This window comes from Passer domesticus, chromosome 2 (genome assembly GCF_036417665.1).
Source record: "Passer domesticus isolate bPasDom1 chromosome 2, bPasDom1.hap1, whole genome shotgun sequence".
Classification (NCBI taxonomy): domain Eukaryota; kingdom Metazoa; phylum Chordata; class Aves; order Passeriformes; family Passeridae; genus Passer; species Passer domesticus.
Window position 1 is genome coordinate 65970577 of NC_087475.1, and position 25903 is coordinate 65996479.

At 37.8% G+C, this 25903-nt stretch overlaps 1 protein-coding gene across 1 annotated transcript in view; it reads right to left on the bottom strand.

Moving 5' to 3' along the window:
* The window catches only part of FREM2 (FRAS1 related extracellular matrix 2), a 118683-nt gene that overhangs the window by 29087 nt on the left and 63693 nt on the right, over window positions 1–25903 (bottom strand). The window contains exons 4-11 of the mRNA XM_064408939.1: window positions 24863–25093; window positions 22043–22168; window positions 20901–21152; window positions 7782–7931; window positions 5670–5879; window positions 5287–5484; window positions 3135–3299; window positions 2871–3053 (exon numbers count right to left, since the gene is read on the bottom strand). Of these exons, the coding sequence (XP_064265009.1) occupies window positions 2871–3053; window positions 3135–3299; window positions 5287–5484; window positions 5670–5879; window positions 7782–7931; window positions 20901–21152; window positions 22043–22168; window positions 24863–25093 (1515 nt within the window). The remainder of the gene's footprint in view (window positions 1–2870; window positions 3054–3134; window positions 3300–5286; window positions 5485–5669; window positions 5880–7781; window positions 7932–20900; window positions 21153–22042; window positions 22169–24862; window positions 25094–25903) is intronic.

Sequence of the window (25903 nt, forward strand, 5' to 3'; positions counted from 1 at the left end):
CATGGTGATAAAAAGTTCAACCTTAGCTGACTGTATTTAGTTTGCGTGTCAAGGCTTTGGTAGTGGGGAGCTACAGGGGTGGATTCTGCAAGCAGCTGCCAGAAGCATCCTCCAAATCTGACAATGCCAGCTGGCTCCAAGATGGACCCACTGCTGGTCAAGGCCAAGCCCAAGCCCAGCAGTGTCAGTGGTAGTGCCTCTGGGATAACAGATTAAAGGAGGGAAAAAACTGCTGAACCGCAGCAGCTGGGAAAAAGGAGTGAGAATATGTGAGAAATCACTGTGCAGGCACCCAGCTCAGTAGAGAAGGAGGGGCAGGAGATGTTCCAGAAGCCAGAGCAGAGATTCCCCTGCAGCCCCCTGGTGCAGCCCCTGGTGATCCAGGACGTGCCCCTGCAGCCCATGGAGGCCCATGGTGGAGCAGAGATACACCTGCAGCTCGTGGAGGACCCATGATCAAGCAGGTGGATGCCCAAAGGAGACTGGGACCCTAGGGGAAGCCTGCAGTGGAGCAGGTCTGCTGGCAGCCCTTGTGACCTCGTGAGGACGCTCACTGGAGCAGCTCATGAAGAACTGCAGACCACAGGAATGACCTATAGTGTAGTTTTTGGAAAACTGTTTCTGGTGGATGTGATCTTATACTGGAGTAGGGAAGAGTGTGAGGAGAAAGAAGCATCAGAAATAATGTGTGATAACCAGATTGCACCCCCCATTCCCTCAAGCTAGTCAGAGCTAAGGAATGTGGGAGTGAAGCTACCCCAAGAAGAAGGGAGGGGTGGGAGGAATGTCTTATTTCTCATCACTGTGCTCTGGTTTGATTAGTAAAAAAAAATGAAACTAATTTTCCTAAGTTGAGTCTTTTTTCCCCATGCTGATAATTGGTGAGTGATGTCTCCCTACTCTTATCTCAACCCATGAGCCTTCTGTCATATTTTCTCCTCTGTATCTGAGAAGGGGGAGTCATAGAACAGCTTTGGTGGGCACTTACTGTCCAGCCAAGATGAACTCATCACACTGAGTTAGGGAGTACTATAATCCTTGACTGTATTAACTACTAAAGAAATAAAAAGTACAGAAACTATTTAACATTTGTGCCTGGAAAGAGTGAGAGCGATAATAACCAAAATAATAATAAAATATTTCTAATATTTTTATTTTTAAAGGATGTCAAATTCACTTTGAAGATGCACAGACATAACCAAGAGAAACTTAGGACAGGAAGAACTTGCAGACAGTGATGTTCTCACTGGTATATAGAAACATCACCATAATCAAAATATACCACGTGATAAAGACCTCTGCACTCTAAAGAGACAGGCACAAAAAGCAGTAGTGCATTAACGCTGAATTGTATATGGGCAATAAGGCACAGTTAGGTGATAGAGACTGATCAGTGAAGCAAAATGCTAAGAAACACTCTTCCTGTCCAAAGTCTTCAAACCAGGACCAGATGACCTTTCTAAAGGATATATTTTCTCCAATCAAAGTTATTTGGATCAATACAGAAATAACTTGGGAAAAGTGGGAGAATTTTGCAATCCACAGTGAGTCTGATTAAGTGATCTAATGGTCCTTCCAGTCCCAAGGGTTATCAAGCCAGGGAAATACTCTTTGTGGTAATAAACATATGGACTCTCCACACTTCCTTCAGAGAACCCAATGGAGGATATGGGTTTTGCACTTATGGCTGAATATGCAGGTTCCCTAAACTCACAGGTATTCTGAAACCTGTGGGGAAACTCTGCACATCACAGACCTTTCTCAAAGGCCTGGGGGCAGAGGCTGAAAGCGTCTTGTTCTGCAGTAGCAGGTTTCCCCTGAAAACCTTGTTCCCATGTGCTGTTGGTGCACAGCAGGGAGAATGCAAGCACAACAATGCCTAGAGGTAATGTGCACAGAGAATAAGTTTCAGCTGACACTAGAAGTTCCTGTGGTTTTCAGGGGAAAGAGCAAAACTGTAAAATGCAGGAGCAAAGTGACTGGAATTAGTAAGGTCTGGGTTGATGATTTGCTTGTGGCTAACAAATTGCCTCTTCAGATATCACTAGTGGGAAATGCCACTCCTATGGAATTTGAAGATATAGTGCAATGTTGTTGTTGGATGTTCAAAGGTAAGTCATATATTCCAGCTGGACTGGATGCCAAAATAGTTTATCCAAAACTATGAAAACACTCCAGCAATGAATGATTAATCTTAAAACACAGAGTACTATCATGCAATATCATAAACTTTAAAAGAAAAAAAAATCATAATGCTACAAACTCCATTAGTCATTGCCTAAAGCTGGTAGGTGGGCTATTAATGGAAAGAAGCTTATCAGCTAGAGAAATTTCTCATTCTGTTGTACAACTTCTTTCCTCATTCATTAGTGCAGAGCAGCAGGCAGTGAATTCAGAAATACAGAAGGAAAGCTTTATTATTACTAAGATAGAAAAATAAAAAGAAATATACATTAATTCCTACATACAGCAAATCCCATTATCTTAATGAATTGCTCAAGAAACAACCACATAATCATATCCTATAAGTAGATGCTTCTTCAGAGTAATATTATTACACTCTGCAAATATAACTAAGGTTTAAGTCACATATCTTCCACAATTTCTTGAGCTACGGATGTTTTCAAAGGAGTCACAATCCTTTTGTAAATATCTTCACTGACAATTAGTATACCAACAGCAACTGGCTGTTGTATACCACAGGGGATGTGGTATTCCTGCTCAAATTTAGTTTGTCCCATACTGAATACAAAATACATTTTGGGATGTGGTTGCAAAGTATTCTAATCGCAAAGTTATTTCATTTTTCAAAAATTATGTTACAGTCATGAATGAAACCAAATAGTTGGATGTGATAAGTATGATCCTACCTTCTGATATAGGGTGATAGTCTTCTCCAGAAGTAGCAGATCCATCCTTTGTATGAACTCTCACAACAGAAACTTTGGAATTGTCTCCCAGACGAAGCACCGGGATTTTCACAATTGCTACTTGCCTTGTGTCCTTCGGTTCACTCACACTAAATTTGGTCTCACCAAACTTGATGATAGCCTCTGTCATTAGAAGAATAAAAAGGGGTTTTAAAGCATGCAGATGGGCTTCCAAAAGCCATCAACAATAAGCTATTCTCTTACTGTCTGCATCATCCCGAATCTTTATCAGCGTCTCGTTTTGCTCGCCAATAGAGGCACCAAAGGACGAATCGCTTCTTGGAGTGCCAAGAACCAGGCGTAGCTCTTCCTCCTCCTCATGGAAAGTATCATCCGTAAGCACCAGCGTGCAAGGCTTCTCCGTTTCACCTGCAATCATTCTGAAGGTAGTTATCAGGCAGAACTTAGGTGTTCTTTGCTCTAACACAGCACTTCTCTCCAAGCTCAGGGCACCACAGGCTGCTCCTGCTGGCCAAGGCATCCACTTGACACCATAGAAGTTAATGAGCAATGACAGCAGTGAAAGCAGAATTAGCAACCATTACCTTTCTATGGAAACTCATTAAAGTGGAATCCCCCATTTTGAGACTTCTGTAAGACAAGTTTCTATTTGGTATTAGTCCTTTTGTTCTACCCAAGAAGAAAATGCTCTCAGTGACCTCTTCTACAGAATGCACTTAAAAAAGTAAATACTCGCACAAGGAAACAGAATAATAAAACCTTTCTAATGGCAATACTAATTACTAATTACCATTACTAATACTAATGGCAATTTTGTCCTGAAGTTTTATATTTCAAGTCTCTTTTGATTGGACACCCTCCAACTGTGTGGACCTTCACTTATATTATTCTGTTTGACTTTAACGTGTTATAACCCCCACTGATTCCAAGTGACAGTGAATATTGCCTTAAACATGCTTCAGAGTATCAAACCTCACAATTTTGCACCCACAAATTAATAGGCCCTGACTTACTAGATGTTCAGAAACTTGAACATCTTTTCTTATGTCTTTTACACAAGCAGCAAGACCTATGAATGGTGTTCAGTGTCTGGCACCCAGCATGACTAGGTGGGCTCTCCCTCACAGAGACTCCTACACCCCAGACAAAAGGAACAGCACAGCAGGAGAGAGATTAGGTCAATTTACTGTATTTTTTCATCATCACACATGCAAATAATGATCAAGGCTCTTCAAGACGAAGAACCAGACCAGGATGCTGACTGTGTTCATTTTCTGAGTTTGTCTTTCCCCCTCACTATAGAAAATCAATTATTCCTTAAGGAGAAAAAAATGCAAAATACTCATCCTGCTTATTGTTACATGGAAAATGCGAAAACTGGAATGAAACTGCTGCATATTAAACATGCCTAAGAAGCTTATGGATTCAAAATATAATTCCAGTATACCTCTTTGTTACTTGTTTTTGCAAAGAAGTGGTAAGGCAACACTCAAGATAAGAGAAAAGTCACTTCTAAGTGGCCCAGATCCATAAATTCTTACTAGCAGGACTCTTTTCTGGTTGCACAGAAGCAATAGCAAAGGTCTAGAGTACAGGACAGCACTAAAAGCTGAGGCCAGCACTAAATAAAGACAGAGTGAACAACCCACTTTTTCAAGAGAACTATGATACATGTCTACAGAAATATAAAGGTTGTAATTTCTGTGATAAGGTTATACCAAGGATTTCATGCTGATGACATAACTTGTTTAAGACTTGTAAAAAATATCACGTGTGTAAACTTCAAAGGCTAGAAGATCAAACTGCCTTTTGCACATGTAGAAAGAATTAGCCAATATTCTTTCAACGTAGTAACATTTGATTTATTTGCATTTCATCTCTGATGAAATGTGGGATATTAAGTACCTGATATTCATGGGCGGTCTTAGGAAAGCCTTGGTGGGAGAAAAAAATTCAAACAGGAATTAGGAAGCTGTTGAAAGATCTATTACTCATTTCAGTGCAAGTCAAACGTATTTACCAGAAATCCACTTTACAAAGAGCAGAACTTCTGGATTTTCCTTTCTGACAGCAGATCTGTACTTCTACTGTGCTGCGCCAAACCTGCTCTTGCTATCAGAAAGATTCTGGCACTCAGGCTGAACCTAAATGAAGATATACTCTTTTGTTTGTAATGATTATTGCTCTAAGTCCAAAGTGAAGAAAACAAAGGCAACATCATCCCACTGTGCATGAAAAAACCCCAAACCTTTGTTTTCCAGAGTGATCTTTTTGGCACTACTTTATGAGAAGACACAATTAAAACACAACAAAACAAAACAAACAAAGCAAAGGAAAGCAAAGCAAAAGAAAACATGGTAGACTAAAGGCTTGTAAAATAAGATCAAGAACTTACCAGGAAGGAATGTGATGATGGAACTGTCAGTATTAGGTCGTTCTTCGAAGTCCATCATAACCTGAGCTGAGCCTTGCCTTGTATAGCATCTCACAGTGGATGTGTATCGGATATCCCCATTCCTATATATCATGGCAGAAACCTGCCCATCATCTTCATTGGCTACATACACAGATTCTTTAAACTGCATCTTTGGCACTGGGCAGAAAAACATAGAAAGCACATGTAAAGCATAACTACAGAAGTTATCATATCTTCCCTCCACCATTTCACATTTACTTATGCCACACTGCACCAGATATAGAACACAAGCAGCCAGACAGCAAATGACTTCATCTCCAAAATATGAAGTATAAAAACAACAACAAAAAAAAATTACTCACAATCAGACACTGAATCATTAATGAAGATGGTGGTCTTGCTGGGTTCTCCAAGGGCAGCATTCATGGGCATTCTTAGCACAAGCTCAAACTTCTCTGTTCCTTCTAACACCGGCTGTCCAAGATCATCGAGAATTATCACACGAAATGTCTGCATATTGACTCCAGGGGAAAAATCCAAATTACGACTGATGCCTACATAATCTACTCCAGCTACCAAAGGAAAAGAGACAAAAATAGCATTACGTATAATTAAAAATAAAAATATCATTAGGCAGTTAATTGTAGATAAATATTTTTCCTTTACGACTTTAGTATTTGTCAAATTCTGGCATTCATGTAAAGCAAAACTGTCTTTTGGTATTTAAGTGGGAGTAAACAATAAAATAAGTCAATATTAATTAATTTTTTGTTTAATGATGATTTGAGTCACAAAATGAGGCAGATTCTGTTCTGTTGTAAAACAACAGTTTTTCCAGAAAAAGTAATGAAATTTGCTTGAAGTGAGAAATGAAAGTAAGCAAAAAGCTTTGAGAGAGACTCTGGAGATGAAGCAAAGTCTTTTGGAAAGAAATTTCATATTATTTTGTAACAAAGATGAAAGTTTTAAGATTAATGTAAAATGGAAAGGAGACAAGGCCAGTGAGCTGACTGGGGGAAGAACTGTTGTTCAGAAGAGTTGTGTAAAACAGAATGAATGGAACACAAATCAAATTCTTATCAGAGTATATCAGGTGAGGTCTGCCACTTTACTCTTAAAGGAAGATTGATCTGGGTTTGTTTTCTTTTAAGCAAATCAAACCAATCCATAACATGTCAATAAGAAGAAGGCAAACAAAACAAGATACTGACTAAAACATGACATTGTCTTGGAACCAAGGCATTAAATGTATCCAGGACTTTAGGGAAGGACTCAGTTTTAACATTAGTTTTTGGGGAGAATAAACAGCAGAGCTCTTGAAACAAAGCTTTTTTCCATTTAAATTGAAATGGAAATCAGGTTTGGAATTCTGTGAATTTGACAAAATTTGGCCAGATTAAAGGCCATCATCAGATAGGCACTTGCCTAAAAGCTCTACTGCTGTACTCCCCTAGAGCCCAGCCTTTAAGGCAGGACTCCAGGACTGACAGCTCAGAGCAGCAGATCCACTGCTGCACTGTGTAAGGCAAAGAACCAGGTTCATGGTTTTACAGGCAGCCAGCCATGTCAGAGCTTTCATGCTGTGACCAACAGACTAGAGAGCTCAAGAGCAGAGCCATCCCTAGCTTTTAATTCTAGAGGTCCTGGCACAATGAATGAAGATCCTTAGTGTAAGGAAAAATATATTTTTTTACCAGAAATACAATAACTTAAATATTCAAGACTTCATAAGTACATCAGATTATAAAATCAAGTTCACAACTGAAGCAATCATGTATTTTTTCAGACTTAATAATTTTCTTTTTCATAAGAAAAATACATCTATATTATGTGTATTGTGTTATGCATACACCATTCATATATATATATTATGTTTAGATATTTCTGAAATAACAGTAAAGTTACACTGAGGATAAGCATCTAAGGACGATAATTTTTTTGCTGCTTCTATATGAATATCCTAGTTTAAACATTATGATATGTTTTGTGAAAAAAATAGAGTGTGCTAACACTTGATTCTGCCGACAAAGGTTCTGCCAAAGCATCCAAGAACCACACAACTGAAGCAATCCTGTTCCTGAACAGGATACTAGGTAATAATTTCTCATTGCCTACAGTAAAAGTGAGAAAAGCAAACTCAGCACACTTCCAGTGATCATAACTGTGCCCAGAACATGCTCTTGAGGCAGCAATCAACTGCATTTGTGGCAGTCTGTATATGAGGATTTAAAGGCATTTCTCTTTGTGCTATACTTCATAGCAGCTCTCATTCCTGTTTCTCTGAAATTCTGTAACCACTTAATTTGCTCTAAGAAGAAGAGATCTGTGAAGGGCAAGACATATACAATTTTCATTTTATGTGGCTGAAACTGTACCAAGACCCACCGAACGAGCACTTGTGACACGCAGCAGCACGTGCCAGCAGTGTGTAGCAGCACGTGCAGAGTAGCAGCAGTGTGAAAGCAATAACTCACCCTCTGCAGTCACTGGCTCCGACTTGCGCGACCTCACCGTCACCGAGGCGGCTTTGGACAGATCGGTGCCAGTCCTCCAGACACGGACCTCAACGTAGCCAGCACTCTCATCAACATAGTATTCATCATTTCCAAAGTAGAATGCTGGTTCTGGTGAAAGAGGAATAATGTCCATAAATGCTTCTTTACCTTACGATGAGGTTAACAAGAGACCATAAAATCCACATTAAACAGTGGAGAGCACTTTGCACTTTGCTCATCTAAGTAAGTGAAATAAAGCTTCTTTTTGTAAGGTTTAGAATTCTTCTAGCTATTTTTGGCTTCTTTTCAAGAATTGGTTAGTATGGTTTTAGACAGCAATTTTTGTATCAGCACTGTGCTCTTTTTCTTGCCTCCTAAATTTTCAAGTTTTTGTGTCAGCATATATGAATCTGTGTGCAAAACCGAATGTGGTATCTCACTAAACTTGTTTCAGCGGAGTCCTGCGCACAAGCCAGAAAATTCCATGCATTTTTCACTTTGGTGCAAACATATGAAGGTGAACACAGATAACAAAACCCGAATGTTCTCACAGATTCCTGTTGCTAAAACCAGACTGGAACATGACATGCAAGTGGAGCTACTCTTGGTAATGTTTTCCAGCTAACTAAAGGCTCAAATACTTAATTTTAGTTCTCCCACATCTAGCATTTAAAACAAAATCAATCTTATTTCATGTAAACTGAAATATGAATAGTCTTTATCTTCATATTAAAGCTCCACAGTTCATAAGAAAGAAGAACAAAAAGCAAAGGAGATTAAGAGCTATTCCATTTAACAGACACATTGTTTAGCTTAATGTTTTCCTCCCTTTTCCAATTTTCCTACCCACAGTAATTTCACAAAGTAAACAGCCTTAAAAACATATCCAAGCTTCATCCTGGATGTATATCATCTCCTCTTTTCTATCTTTTCCATTCCTGTTTCAAACATGCAAGATTAATCATGCACAGCCAATGCCTCAGCTTTCCCTCTGCACAGCAGAAATCACAGCTACCTCCCACAAGCACAGAAAGACCTACCCAAGTTCTCCTTGCACTTCATCACAAGTTTCTTATGCTGCCTTGTGAGAATTTATTAGCATCATTATCAGTATCACAAAGTGTTTGAAATACCATGCAGCATACAGCCAACATGAATTCAGTTGGCAAAGATCACAGCAATTGCTCAGTGCTCTATGAGCAGCAAGAAAAAAAAAAAAAAAGAAATCCTTTAATATTTCTCATCAATGAAAAACTGCAGTTGCCTCCTTACTTGTCTGCTAAAACTGAAATCATGCAACAAATTAATGGAACTGAATGTATTTACTGAAAAATAGTGCAGATTCATAGACCTCTTTGAGCATTATCAAAGTCATCAACCTTTGCAGGGTGAAGGACAAACTTGGAAGAAGTCTAACCTTGGAAGACAAAAATGTTGTTGGTTCCAATTTAACTTTTTTTTTTATTAATTCAAGAGTATGTGTATTTAAAGGTGTGTGTATTTGTGTGCACAGACAGACACACATCGATTTTACTTTATTTGCCCATAGAGCCTGGCTTGTCAGTAGGTGTTTTTATACTTAGAACTGCAAAGCTCTTATCTGAAACATTTTTAATGGGTGAACAGGATATACCCTCTGTACCTTTTGTGTAACTACTATTAACTTTGATGAGAGTTCTTCTTACAGGGATACTGAAGCACTGGATATTAGATCTGCAAAGCAATGTGTCATTTTGACATAAAATGTTCTCCTAAATTTTTAAGATGGACAAAGACTTTCTCAGCCTCTAGACAACAAAAATACAGAATACCTACTGAGACCAAATAGTTATTAATGTGCCAATAGATAGATAAAGGCAGTTAAAAAAAATTATCAATTCTAATACACGTCATTTCTTAAACAGGTTTGCTTAGGGTTCAGCACACTTCCCAAGCCTAATCTTGTTCTTATGTCACAATGGTTCCGGAACTTGATCTGGACTTGGCTGCACCTCATTTTAAGCACTTTAGTGAGAGGTACTCACAGGGAGCCTGCTTGCTCTCAGTTTGCAAGGACAAAGATAGGCCATTGCAGGTTTCCCAGCACAATGAGCATACAGGGGGACAGGTGGAATGGCTCACTGACTGCAATCTGAAAAATCTGAGGAGGTGTGGAAGCATTCCTTTCTACTTACTGGCTACATAGGGAACTTACATGATATGCCTTAAACTAGGTGGAAGGCATAAAATAAAATATTGTTTGTTTCTTACAGCATTATCCTAACACTTGTTTCACTGCTGCTGAAGAAAACTCCTCACATACAATTTACTCCTGTAGTCACAGCCAAACAAAAAAAAAAAAACCTACACACTCAGCTAGCTTGCCTTGTACTTCAGAGTGAGTTTTTCACACTTTTTGAGGTATGTATGTTCAATGAAAGACACATTCTGCATGGTTACCCATCCTAGGAAACAAATCCTTACAAATGTTTTCTAAATTCATTTCCTGTAAGCTGTGTTAGTAGCTCCCCAGGGGAAGGAGCAAAGCCAAGTTCCTAACAGGGAAAGCATTGTCTATCTCAGGTCATGTCTGGAAAACACTCTGCTCAATGACTGCAGGCTCACTTACAGCAGACCTTTAATCTAGTAATCACTCTGAAGAGAGACTACTGCAAATTTAATGGTTCCTCTTAGAGAAATAAGAGGAAGTTTTCTAAGGGTTTTTTTGTTCTGACCCACAGATTTTGCTGGCATGAAGTTACAATAATCAGAGGAGAAAGGTTAGGAGCTTTAGTCCCAGGTTTCTTGGCACAGAAATGAAAACTTTGCTTCGTCCTTGTACTTAGAGAGTCAGAGGCATATCTCAACTACAGCACTTGTCAGTCATCAAGCAGAAAAACAAACACACTTCTCATGTTGTTAGGAACACATCTAACTTTGAAGGTTCATCGTCAAATCAGTGTGATAGCACAAAAATGTTTATTTCCAAAGAGGCTTTACCTTTTAAAATTATATCCTTATAAACTGCTTTAGGGAGACATTGCAAAAGAGTAGGTTGTTTATTAAAAAAATAGTTTTGGCAGGTTATTTAGGACAAACACAAAAGAACAGACTCTTTCATGCTGACACCTTGGTAAGGCTTAACACTAAAGTGAACTTCAGTGATACATGCTGCTACACACACACACACATATACATATGCATATATATACATATACTCTCAGGAGAAAAGAGATAATAGAAGAAAACATACATGGCACTCCAACATATTCAGACACGAACCAGGAGAAGCAGTCTTTACAAATGAACTTATGGCTCATCTTTTCTAGGATTAAGACTATTTATTCCTAAAAGCTTTTGCTTTCCTTCTTTCCATGAACAGTACTAACAAGGCTATGATGTGAATATTATGAGTTGCCAGAGCTAGCAGTAGTCTGCTGTGGTAATACAAAAGGTGCAAACCAGGCTTTACAAGCCTACAAGCCTGGTCTGGTACAGTCTGGACATGCTAGGGCCATGCTGAATCCGAAGTAAGAAGCCCTGATGGCTGGCACAGGTCATTAACTTGGACACAAAATCAGACAAACATGGCCAGATTTGCTGGACCTGATCTGGCTCATACTCAGGCAACACATACATCCCTACACAATGGCTACTTGCATTTCAGGATCAAAGCTGGCATTAAAGGACTATATGATGAGTCCCTAACATAACAGATTCCAATGTTACAAACATGATGTGTGTGAATTGTAGATAAGACCAGTTAAGAATGAGACTTCATTAAATGTAAGAAGGTATGAGTGTTTATTTACTGTTTCATAACAGTAAAGGTCACCTTCTGAAATCTCTGTCATATATTCATGTTAATAGCAGCAAAAGAAAACCAGAGAAGCCATCCATTACAAAAGTTTTATATCAAAACAATATCAAAGGGGACTTTAAAATCTGAAACTAGGTAGCACCATTCTGCAGCTATTTACACACACTTGACACTATGCAAGCGACTGAGCTTGCATTTAGCACAATGAATTTAATTTGCCAAGTCATTTATTTTCACTGAATGCTGTAGAAGCCGGGGTCAAGATTACAATCGAAGCTCAATTCTGTACCAAGTACCTATTGTGCAAATGCCAGTAGCTTTTTATTTGATGTGGTCAAAACAGATTATTTTCAAATTCATATGTTGCAATCTTAACAGCTTTACAATTTTCTTAGTAGTGTTGTCATAACTTTTGCAATCAAAAAGCAAATTCCCCTCAGAATCAAAATTTCTAGTTTCAGCCAAATTGCCACAGACATTATCTTAAGCAAATAATGTCTGCTTTTCCATTTGTGTCAACAAATCATTTCTGTCTATTGAGTTAAAAAGGGTTTTTAAAACAATTCTGCAAACACTGTAACAGGATGGATTCAAATTAATGCAATCTTTACGAAACACATCTTGATTCTGTAAGGAAATTGGTGTTTCTTTTTTAAACCACAATGGCAGTGCCATACAATGATTACGCTGGCCCATCTATTAATTACTCTCATTTTATGCAACTTAACCTAGTAATTTCAGTAAAGTAACATGGTGTGAAGCAGCAACTGCTATGAACATTATATATGATTCACATTTAATTAATTTATGGTCTACACTAATTTAACATAAGAATTCATATTTTAACTCATCCTTTATGTTAAAGTGCATCCATGCTTCAGTTTCTCTAGACACAGTACCATCATAAGCAGGCTTGGAGTCCCTATATAAACTCTCTGCTACATCAATAAGCAAAACTCAAATGTGAGCAAAGCAACATGCTAAAGGAAGCAGACTACAGCTCTAGCTGCAAGAGTGAGGATGGCAGTGAGATGGCTACAGTGACACCCCATCTCTGGTCACCTGCACCTTCCTTCTTGACAGCCTGCAGTGTTTGTAGCCTGGAGAACAGAGCTAATTCTGATTTTACTTAATGTCAGCCTGCTGATCATAAACAGTGCAGTAAAAGCTCGATGAGCTACAGAGTATTCCTGAACAATGGAGAATAAAGACATTTGAGTGTATGAGGACAAGCTGTGGCTCAACTCATTGAAGATGTGTGCCTTTAAAGTAAAAATTAATTTTTCAAAAATTTGTTAATTATTATGTACAAGATAGTAATGAGCACTCTTAAATTTTTTCCCAGCTACAAATGGCATGCTAGTAGAAAGGCTAATGTGTGCAGTTCACTCTAATAAGTGACCTCCCCTTGAAGCAATTAATTTACCTTTGTTGGTTTGCTAAGACACATTGATATCTTTCTGAAACACCAAATTCATATATCGGTGAACTACCATATCTCTGAAAATATTTATTAGCAGGGTAGGATTGTTATGATTCTTCCACACCCTTCAGGGTATAACCTACAGACCTTGATATCACTGGAACTACTACACATGTTGGAGGAATTTTTCCTGTGTTCAGTCTGAGAACAGGGCCAGAAGAATTTTTCTGCTGTAAGCAGATCAAGATCCAATCATTTGCCTAAACCATTCCATAATGCAGATAATTGCCTCATTCACCAATGGAAATAAAAATATAAAGACTAACAGATGAAGAAACAGACACTGGAACCTGGGGACACACCCAACCATGATTATATTGCCTGCAGCAACCATCTGAATTTCACATACCTTTTTTCTACTAGCTATACCTCCCACAGAGCATGAAACCAATTCAGAATCTTCTACATGCTCTATTTTTTAAATTAATTAGATTACTTTTATATAATAAGCCTAGGAAATGGGATTGGTAACATTATCAACAAACTGATGAAACAGAGGCAGACAGATAAATGGAAAGTTCTTGGCAGTAGCACTTAAATATACCACACACAAGGTTCTTCACAAAGAGGTAAAGCTTGAAGGTGCTTATAGTCAGTGATTCAGGTAAAAAAATGAGGGCTACAAACAGAAATGGTGTGAGAAGTTCAGCAGCATTTTAGAAATCAGGTAAAGATACAGTAGCAGCCAGGCAAAGATACAGTATGCAGCTGTTTCTGGCTGATCCGACTTTAGATTTTTGCACTTTTACTATTCAGTCACAATGCTGGTTACGTTGTTTGCTTAGCCAGTGGAAACTATTTCTTATAGGCTTTTCTGCCCACATAGAATCAGAATATATTTAGCTCACCGAGGCTGTAGAAGAAAAGCATGCAAGATATCCCTTAACCAGAGCTACTGTTGAGGATGGGACTTGGCAGCGAAGACAGAGCAGAAGTGAAAATAGAGCAGCAGCCAGACTTATCAGACCACAAAAGCAGAGCTCTAATGAAAGAAACTATGCTTTCCTGTATGTTAAAACTTGCTGTATTCTGTGTCTTGGACTTTTGATCCCATTTGTGTGAGAGAGAAAACAGCGTTCTGACAGTGAAGCTAGATAGTAACTGAGTTAATCTTTTGAGGATTCACAAGTTCTAAAGGAGAATCGATGGCATTAAAGCCCAATGGGCTACCGTGGTAACAGTGTTCAGTATCTTTTGGGTCTATATGAGCAAAGTCTCAGTATGATGAGATTCAAAGTAAGGAAGATGATTGAAGAAGCCTTAGGAAAACTGAATGCAACAAGATATCCTACTCAACTTGATTATCCAAATCTTAAACATGCAAAGTACTCACTCAGTTACTAAACTCACTCCCTACAACCATATCCAACAATGAACAGATGAAAAATTTAGAATGGTTTGCTAGGCATTCATTCATTTCCAAACAGTGTATCATAAATGCAAGATCTACAGTACAAAGACCAATGCCATCAAAAATATAATATACTAGAGCAAGACACAAGAGAGAAAGCAGCTCAATGTACTCTTGAGTGAACTGTCATAAACCAATTAGGCTCTGGGATGCAATACCAGTTCACATAAGAACACCATTAAACTCATTCTAAATTTAACAGAAGGCATAATTTTTTCTATAGTTCATGTAATCTTGTGCCTTCTGCTTATCGGCTATTTTGTGTGTTTTGAGTACAAAACTAAAAGTTTTCTGCATTTCAACACTTTCCTCAAATTCTGCAATTTCACTGCAATTCACATAGAAGTGTAATACTGGATGTGTAAGCAACCCATTTAAAAACATACAGCAGTGAAGGCTGAAGAGCTTAGTGCTCCACCAGCTGCATCCCCTACTGTAAAAGAGCCATCTGAAACAGATGTGACAAAGTACTGCCTGGAGATCATGTTCCATCCTCCTCACCTATCAAAGGAGCCCAGATCACAAGGTTGGACTATAATGCTAGTTATTAAGCAGATGAATGAAAGTGAGATTAATCCAACATCTGTAGTTCACACATGCATATATATACACACACACCTATAAAATGGGACACGCATATGCATAATAAACTGTAAGCAACAAATAATGCTAAGAAAGCAAATAATAAATGTGCCTGGTTACTCTATAGAATGTCCTACTGTAAGGTATGACAATTTATTTCTGTGATAGGGAGCAAGCAGGCAGTATCTGAAATCTTTAAAGCTATCATCATGGATTGAACATTTTTCACTTTGTTAAACTGGAGATAGTAAGAAGCTATTAGTAAAGAAAACTGGGAGTATAACTTGTCATAAGCTGGCTGTCATCCACTTTTTCCCTTGATAAGTTGCCAACCTGGCCACCTGCCACAGGCTGGGGAAAGAGGAGGGGTCATATAGAGATTTTACTTAATGGGAGGACAAAAGAAGTTAAAAGCTGCTCAGAAGTCCCAGAGGCATCAGACTCACAAGCACTGTAAAACATTAAAGGGAGAAAGCAATCAGAGATGGATGTGCACAGGAAAAAAGGACTAGTTCACTATTTCAGGCATCTCCAGAGAGTGGTGATGGATAGTTGGCCAAATCATGACTCCAGTCTGCAACACAACAGTGGGTATGCTCTGCCTGTATTGTTCAGATTGTAATTAAAATTGGACAAATGCACTAGCAGATGTTAACTTCCAAGATTAATCAACCACCTATTCAGTTTAAGATATGACAGATCTACTGGCAAAGAAAAAAGGCACATTTGACTGCCTGCCTTGGAGACCAATGGAAATAAGGAGATTCCAACTTGCCTTGTGAGATAAGGACATTCCTCCAATAAACAGGGTTACTAACAAAACACTTATTTATCATAAGCTGTAAATTTGGCTCAGTACACACTCTGAGAGTTAGTTCATAGTGCCTACTTGCTAGAAGCCAATGCAAAGCATATATTTATACTGTAGCATTGCAGTGCTGACTTTTCAGGCCATTGATAGTAAATATTAATATGTATTTTAAACTCAAAGGAAGCTGGAAAAGTGTTAGTGGGTACCAATTTCCAGAACGTGGTCTAAGGATTTTCAAAATTTAATTAAGTGTAAGGAAAGTGACAGCAAATGCTTTAATGAAATCTCCAAAAGATGAAATAATTAATCTGTTCAGTTTGATGTCAAACATTCCCTTTCTACATTAGGATACCATCATCCAGTTTACTCATCTGTAAAATATTCCCAGACAGTGCTATCCTCTATCATGTGGATGGTACGAGTGATTGATTCTGTTGATCAGGTGTAAAGATAATGGTCACCAAATCTCTGACATAAATCTGAGTCCTTTGCTTTCCCAGCCTTGGTGTAAAAATGTCAAGAAGAAGTTTGAGCAGCTTCTTGCCTATCTAATGTGAATGAAGTGGAAGAAATGTATTTAATGTACTTCCTGCTGTGAACAGCATGAGTCTTCAACAATTCCACTAAGGCAGGAAGACTGTTTGTCAGGCTGGCTGTAAGGCTGCGTGCTCTCACGGCAGCACTAAATAGAGCAGCATGGAATTAAAATCACATGGGGAGACAGCCACTTACAAAAAATGTGTAGCACGCAAAATTACTGGAAGTATTTTCCCTTTAGGTGCAAATTTCCAGCTCTGCATTCACCACACCTCTTCTGGTTTCCAAATGTGATTACGAACTGAGTTTTAAATTTGCCCACAATAAAAAAACAAGTAAGTAAAAGAGAGTCTAAATTAGCACAGCAGTCAAAATATTGGGACTATGAAAAAGCAGAGCTTTGACTCAAACCTTGTTAAAGCATTTTGTATCAGACTTGTGGCATACAACACAGTAACATTGTTAGTGCTGGAACCAAATTACAGGCTCTTCATTCCCATATGAATACTAACAAAAGACTTGGATCTCATTTTCTCTTTCTCTCTATGAAATTATTTCAGAGTCACCGCTTCAGCTGGAAAAACAGAGAGCACTTTCAGGCTGATCTAGTTTAGTTGCTAAGTGCCTGAGGATTAAGGCATTTCCACGGAAGAGCAGGGTCTGAGTGTTTTCATAAGTCTCAGACTGAATTCCAGGATTCCTCTGTCTAAGGAGAATGAAAAGTGCACATTAACCTCATCTTCCTTTTCCTAGATGCATATTTATCTGTTATGTAAAGTGCTTCCTTTAAATGAGCTTTATGCTGAACTCTGTGCTCTCCATGCAGTATAGGTACGTTCTTCATGCCCAGTAGTTCTTAAAACTTTGTATTCACAAATTAAATTTCTGAAGTAGGGTTTCATAAATCAATGTATTCAGATGCACCTGATATCCATGGTGACTGGGCTCAACAATTTAGATAATTGTCCTGGATGGGATGTTTCCTGGGAGTACATCTCTCTTTTCAATAACTATAGAATAATCCTGTAACGGCGTATTTGAATCAGATGTCTAAAGTTATAGAGGCTAATACCAAATGAGATTAGTGCCCCGCCCAGAAGTGGATGATTCACACAGGTCTTTTCCCTATGCATGGTTTTCTTCCATGGTTCACAGTGAATAACTATCACATCTGACTCAAGCCAACCATGTTTTTACTTTTTAGTGCCTTAACTGTAGTGGTATGTGTAACTTTGAATCCAAGATTTCCATGTGAATTTTTTTCTGCTACTTACTTCATTAACTTAATCCTTTTTTCTATCTAACTTTAGTACCTATCAGGAAAAGTCCCTTCCAAATTAGGAGATGTCCCAATAGCAGCACCAATCTGAAAATTCACCATTCACAATATATAAATATACCAGTACATGTTCTACATACTACAATATTTTTCCCCCAGATTTGGCTTTGGCAGAACAACACAACTGCATAATCCCCAATTAAACTTTTCAGTCGCCTGGAATTTAGTGAATACACTGTAGTTCACCAGAGCATGCCTTTTACTTTTTTTATTGTCAGGATTATATAGCAACTACAGCATTTTAGTTAGACCCTAAGGGCATTCTCTAAAAATAAAAGACTTGGATGGTAGGTGCTGAAGGTGAGTTTCCTAATTAACTCACACTGAATGCCAGAGGAGATAAGACAATGTTGCTAGTGCTGACTTGAGTTCCATAGGAAAGATCTCATGTAGTATTTTTAAACTTTGACCTTTGCTATTTCTGTTGTTTGGCCTAAAGAAGTCAACCCATAATGTTAATCCAGTCACAGTTCTTGGAGACATCACTTAATGACACACTGTGACATTTGTCCAAAGAAACTCTGTTAAGTAGAAGATGAACTTAAACAAACAATGAGAAATATGTATCAGGTGTGAAGTTGAGACTAAAGTGGACCACAGAATTTAGCATTACAGCATTACTACAGCTGACAGGCTATTACAAATGTGCTGAAGCTTCTACCAACCTCTATCTTAGACATCTTCTGAATTAAATCTTACTGTTAAAAGCTAAATATTTTTTTTCCACATACCACGCTGGTTTAAAGTAGTAAAATTAATTTTGTGCACTGCAAACAATAATAATCAGTGCTGCTAAAAATCCTCTGCTTATTTATGCAGAATTTCAATCATGACTGCCAGGGTGCTAAAGCCTTACAAAAACATGTGCTTGTAAACATGTATTTGTATGTGTGTGTGAATGCATTAAAAACAAACATGCAAGGTGTAATCTATAATTTATCTACTCTGTCGTCTGCTCTCTGCTTTTTATAGATAGGGCAGCGCAACAGATGTTAGATGAAATAAATACAGACTTTTCATGCTTTATATTTTTATTCAAACTAAAAAGAATGTGGTAAAAATTTTACTGGTAAGTGAACTGTTTTTGCATGTGCTGGGATTCTTTGTGGGAGTTCTTTCACTGTAAAGAGAAGTTCTGCTACATAATTTCAAATACCACATACATAATATTTTGGGTGTAAAAAGCAAAGTGAATGTTTGCAAAGAAGCGTTCCAAAACTATCCTTCAAAAACCCCTTATCTTTCCATATCCCAAATATTCTTTACTCCTACCAACAAACATAGATATTTCAGTTGCTACATAATGAAAATATTCTATTCTAATTCCCCAAACTTCCCCAGCTTTTTAAATAAATCCCATAAGGTTATTCTTTGCTAAATTAATTTGTGCAGAAAAGTTTGTAGCTCTGAGGCAGCTTGTGCTCATAAATGCAGAAACTTAAAACTGAACAATGGTACACAAACTAAATTACTTCTCCTGCTTTCTAATGGAAGTGTTAAAGGAGATTTCTCATTAACTTCCCTAATATTATGTGTGAGTTTCATAAAATATTAGGTTTTACACCCTGTTGTGACTGGGACTCACTGAGATTCCCACTGAAGAGTTAATGGTCTAATTTCAGCTCATTTCTGATATTAATTAATGTTTTGGAGAATCATTCTCTTCATCCCAAACTCTCCATATATATATTTAAGCAGTCAGAACACCTTCAATTTTTGGGTAATCAGCTTCTCCATGAATACATATTTTTAATAGTTACTCTCTAAATATTCTATACTCTGCTATGTACAACTTTAAAGTTTTTGAATTAATCAGAATTATTCATACTGTTGTAGAAGCTCCTAAATGAATAAATTAGTGTTTGCTGTAATAGCAGACTCAAATAAAGATTTCTGTTTTGGCTTGCATTTGCTATATGATCTCCTACTTTACAAGACCTGCTTTTTCAGCCTGTTGTAGTCATTAACGCTATATGATTCCCCAAATGCTCCACAGAGAAAACAAAGTCACCTCTGTCACAGGATTACAGGTGAGAAATTTCAGGCAGGCTGAGTATTTATGAGGCAATTAGCTGGGTGCAGACTTCCTGCCTTGAAGAGCTGCCTTTTGTATCCTCACCTAGAGAGAAATCACTTTGCTGATAATAATGGTCTGCTTTGGCATCAGACTTTCAAAGAGTACTGTGCTATGTAATTGCTCCCTTTAGTCTTTAGGAAATATGATGGTGTCACAATAGATGGTTTATGGCCTCACAGAGAGGACTCAAACAGCTTATCAGTAGTCTTATCTCAGAATTTACAGTTGAGATGTCAGTCTCCAAACTCCACACATAAATGGGGCAATTGTACCAGGAAGATTTCATGCTATTTCTCCTAGAAAAAGAGCTGTCACACCAACGCTGAAGCATAAAGGAGAGGCTTGAGGCAGAATTAATACATGTATTTATGAAAGCAGCTGCTGATACAGTGTACTGATTCTACTCTCAGTCACACCCATTTTTCTAATCACCACCAGAGGTGTCCCTTTCAAAGCAATATCTTAAATCTATTAACCAGTTGAACAAATGACATGATTCTGTCAGTATTTCCTTACTGAGGCAATTTCTAATGCAACTTTACTCTTATCTGAATATTTGCTTTATTAAAAAGACAAAGAGAGCACAAATGGGCACTTCTACGCAGAAGGTCAAATGCAGCATCAATTCAGAAGAAATATAGCTTTCCTCTTGGGAGATGCTAGATGGCTTCTGTCCCATCAGGGCCTCCAGTAGGGCCCTTGCAGCATGATTGAATGGGCCCAAAGGCTTTGCAGACACAGCCTCAGAATCACAGAAAAAAGGCTGCCCATGCAAGGTGACATCTTGGATTATGTCTGTTAATGTGACAGGATAGAAAGGTGCAGCTCCTTGCTCACAATCACTGCTCATGTGATTTTCTCAACCAATAAAATAGCAACACCAAACACTTTCAAAAACCCGCACAGCTTTCCAATAATATTTTCTAATCTCAAGATGGAAGCAGCATGTGTTCTAACCAGCAGCAAGAAAAACAAAACCCACATACTGATTTGAATGTGAGGTTCTTTGTAGTTTCTGTCCTGCACTGGGGGTATCACTTCAATTATATGACATCTTACCATCATCCTTGTCAGGTACAATGGTAATGCGAGTGCTTGGGAATTCTGCACCAATTCTTCCACCCATGGGCATGCTCAGCAAAACATCAAAGGTCTCAGCCTCTTCATACAAGGAATCATCTATGATGACGATCCGACATGTTTTTTCTCGTTCGTCTTTGTCAAAACGCAGAACGCTGTTGTGATCCTCTGGCCTGGATATGTAGTCAGAGTAGGAAAGTACAGAGGTTGGGGCAGTGCCAGATGCTGTTCCTGTGGCACAAAAGGAAAACAGTCACTACACATACCATGGTTACAATGATCTCCTCACAGAAGTGGAATTTTCTTTTCATTATCTTTGAATTTCTGTTTACTCTTTGGTGGTAAGGTGGGCTGTGGACAAGGTCAGAGGTCTACAGACCCACTTTTGAGATCTCTACTACTTCTGTATATGATACAATGGAAAAGTGCGGTTCTTCAAATCATTTGCACCTTTCCAGTCAGAAGGAATATTGCCTATCACAAGGGACAGACTGACAAAATAGCCCCTGTGAGGATTATCAGTTAACTATCTTAGTATATTGTACCCATATTGAAGATACCAGTGGACTTGAACAGACAGAATATCATGAAAACAATTTATCTGGATTCTAGATCACTTTACACAAAATAATGCTTCAACTCTCCAGATAAAAAAATAATAATAAAACCACAGGTGTAGAAAGCCCATGCCCTGCACATGTATTATTAGTAAGAGACTGAAAGTCAGAGGAGCAACAAGTATGACAATTAAGCAATATTTTTTGGTATAATTTTTTCCAAGATGCAAGCAAACAAAGGATAGCCAGGGCCATCACTGCAGTGCTTTCAGTTCTCATCACTTTCCGATATAAGGGGCTGCATATAAAAATCTTGCAGAAATATAAAGAACACAGGTCCTCTTTACCTCTCCATGATGCTTTTTAAACTGCATTCAGTAATACTCTTAGACAGATTACAGAGACGAATGCATTTCCAGTTGAGACTGAAGATATTTAGATATTTAGAAAAAGTAATTAACAGAGTTAAAAAAAATTATTATAAAATAGATGGAATAAGTATTTTTAAATTTCTGTCTCTTTTCCACGCTTGCCATTTTTTTATTCTATAGTAGATTCTACTACCTTGCTGTGTGTAGCAGATGACCATCAGTTCCTGACTCACATCTCCACTTCTTCTGACTGGAATAAATAACTCACCAATATCTTCTTCAATAGTATAGGTGGACTGAGGAATAAAGACTGTTGACTCTGCAAAGAAAAGAACCTCATAAAGTCACCTGTACATTAGCTAAGAGCATTTTTGAATATTCTGAACTGCAAAAAACAACTTGCATTTATTGGCAATGCCCCTAAATTGTCAGTAAAACTTGAAGGGTGAGAGAAGTAGAGTTCCATAGTGCTTCAGAAATGGAAAAGCAAATCAGATCATTAGGTCTGAATTCACAAGCCCTTATTAAGTGGTCTCTAATGTGACTGATTTGTTTATCTAGGGTTAATGGTGCAAGACAGTGTTTGGAGAATTTGTTCTCAAAGTCTGTCTTTTTATTATTTCCATGGTATTTAATTATTAACTGTTAACTGCAGAAGTATCAATAGCATAGCTTACACGAGTCTGTGGTTCATCAAGGCCATTATTTAATTTACTGCACCAAGATAACCAGGATAATCATTTGGCATTGAGGGGCAAGGCTGAGCTCCTGACATCTTACTCTGACTTGGACATTTGATTTTAGTTGGTTACATGTCTACACTACTTTTTTACTAGGACACCCAGCTAATACAGGCAGTGTCATAAAAAAGGATATCAGATCTTTTTTCAGGGGAAAAACCCACTAAGATGCATTCTGAACTCCTTCATTATTTTACGCTCATATAATCAGATTGCTGGGTTTATGCTGTAACTGGGAGTCAGGATCAATTTTCCTCTTGCTCTCTCAAAAACTCAAGAACAAAAGGTGGCTACACACATAGTTACAAAGCACCTTTACAGTTTCATTAGTGTGACTACAACCCAAACAGAATATAATTCTGTCTAATATCAAATTAAGTGATATCAGCTGACTGCACAAAGCAAATTTTTAAAAATTTCAGAGTACTTTAGCAAACAGTGTTCTGAAAATCGTCAGGTGACTTCTTTGAAAACATGTTCCAGGTTGTAGTTCTCCAACTACTACTAGCATGACTTGAGGTCAAAAGCCTGCTTTAAAAATGCTGTAATTCAGGTTTGATAAGACCAAGACTACTCACTATTCTGGCAAGGCAAAAATTCAACATGATGAAAAATATCAAATCCCCACTTTTTTGTTTTAAAGTAAAGCAAAAGGCAGCACTAAAAAAACCCCAACACATTTCATCCCATCTATTTCTCCCTTTAGAATTTAGTTGGCAAAATAAAAAACTCTAACCTTCTAAAACATGCAGGAATCTGATTTATTTGGTTTCCTCTCTCTCTCTCTCATAATTATTCAACTAGGAGTAAAATGGCACTATAAAAGTTTAACAGACATCATGAATAACATAGAAGTCTGGAGGAGAATGAGCTACACCATCACAGCTAGTATAAAAAACCCATATCCCTATGCAATCTATATTTCCAATAAAACATTAACAAATGTCCCATACCTCAAGCGACTGGTACAGCTTTCTGAACAAACTCACAGTCTTGATCCTAAAGTCACACAATTCAAATCAATGATTTTTTCACTGGAAGCAGAATAAAACTTTTGATGGTTCTTATTCAGTGAGCTTGGTAAACCCTGAGCTTCAAAATGCTGTTAGGAAACACAGCCCATCCCTCAAAGTTCTCTCTCTAGTTTTCTTTTAGATATTCCTTGATTTGCAGCTGCGTATTTAATTTTGCCCTTTGCAACTTCTCTTTATGTATAATTAATACAAATTCTCTGGGACTAAAAAATTTATCTTAATGTAAGAAATACAAAATACTGTTGGTGGCATAAAGAAGAGTCAGCCAATTACCTCTAACTGTGCTATCTTACTGATCATAGAAAAGAGATTTAACACATTTTCAAGTTGTTTCTCTGTCTCATACATGTTGTTTTTCAAGTTAAGCACTATTTTTCTCAGTGATTAAAAATGGATGTGAGATAAGCTCTGGTTTAACTTGCATTTGTAACTAGGAACTAAGACACATGCCCTACACTCTTCAAATGTAATTAAGGAAGATCATTCAAGTTGTATGGTTGTCCAGCACTTACAAGATTTCTTAAAGACAGTTCTGTGTGACTACAGCCCAAGGGTTCAAGCCTCTGGATGCAGCTGAAAAGATGCAAAGCAACCAGAGCATGAAGAAAGAAGAATGAAAAAATTCTTCTTTTTTAGAATTTTTTTAATTCAGCATGTTTCTTGATTTACATTTAAACATAATTTTATTTGTTCTTGACACAGCATGTGCTACACTTGGTCTAATGAACTTTTCAATTACTGAGCTTCTCAGGTTGGTATCAAGGCCTGATAAAAGTAGTTCACTCCAACACCAAACTTCTTGTGATCAACCAGCCTAGACATTCTTGTACCATCCTCTCCAACATGAATTACCATGGCAGAGTAAATCTCAAGTAAACCTCAGAGTAAATCTCAGAGTAAATCTCAAAAAGTCAACCTCCAACCAACTCTTCAGACACATTCAGTCTGCAAACATATTTAATGGAAAACCTGTTACACCTAAAATGAAAACAAAGCCCTTAGAAATAACATATAATAAAAAATGCAGGTATTTCATAAAAAACATGCTACCTGAGTAAACCCTTCATCAAGCACTTAAAGTGATAGAGGACAAATGGCTACCTGATGCCCAAGCCTGTCTTCAGAAATATTTTGAGGACAGTAAACCTTTTGTACCCACTGCTACTCACAGCATTTGCCCTCCAGCTTATCTTTTGGTATATGCACATATTAGCAGTACAGTATTGGAAAGGTTCTCACCATCTCCTGGGTCAATAATTTCCACTGTGGATGCAGCAGGAAATTCCAGAATTGCCATGACGGGCTCAGAAAGAACAATTTGAAAGGACTCAGAATGCTCATGTTCTCCATCACTCAAAATCCGTACTCTCCATGTAGCTAAGGTTTGACCAGGATTAAACTGCACTTGCTTCTGGGCTTTTCCTCTGAAGTCTTTATCTTTCTTGGCAGTACCATCTTTGGTGCTAATACCTGTCAAAATCAGAAATTCAGATCATTATCAACATCACTGGCGATTTTTATCCCATTGTGTCACATTTAAAAGACATGTAGAAAAATATACTTTTCACAACCTGAGAACATTCAAACTAAGTCCATTACTCTTGATCAATTTTATATTGGGTGTCACACAAAGAGGTGGAAAAACTCTACATTCTCTGAAGTTACACCAAGTTTCCATTTCCCCATAATCCAATTATGGATGTCCAAAAAGGACAACAGACTTTCTCTCTCCTTTTAGCCCTCTGGATTCTCCTCTTTTCCAGAACATCTAAATAGCATCCTGCCTGAAACCCTAGAAAATATTTATTTTTCTTAGAAAAAATAAAACACCCCTGGAAAGTTCATACTTTAAAGGGAAAGCTAAGGAAAACACATAGACACAATGAAAATATACTGAATAAAAATAAAAGAAGATGCAAAACCTGAACCCTTGCCCACATTGCCATTGCAATAAGAATTTTTAAAAATCATTATCCTCTTATTTCAGTGTTTGCAGAATGACAACCATTACGTTAAAGTGAAGTTGAAACTGAAAGTCCATTGGAAAAAATTCAAACAACTCAATCCAAAGAGATGGCACAGGGCTTCCAGCCTCAGATTCAGACTGCTCTGAAACAGGTTTTCACAGGCATTTCACTCCCACTTTAAAGCAGTCTGAAAGACCCTCTTGGAAATTAGACAGTATTTCAGAACTGTCTCCAACTCATGCATTTGGCCTTGTTTAAATCCCACAGTACAATTGAAATCTTAAAGGCTTTTTCCAGGTTTTCAGAAAAAAAA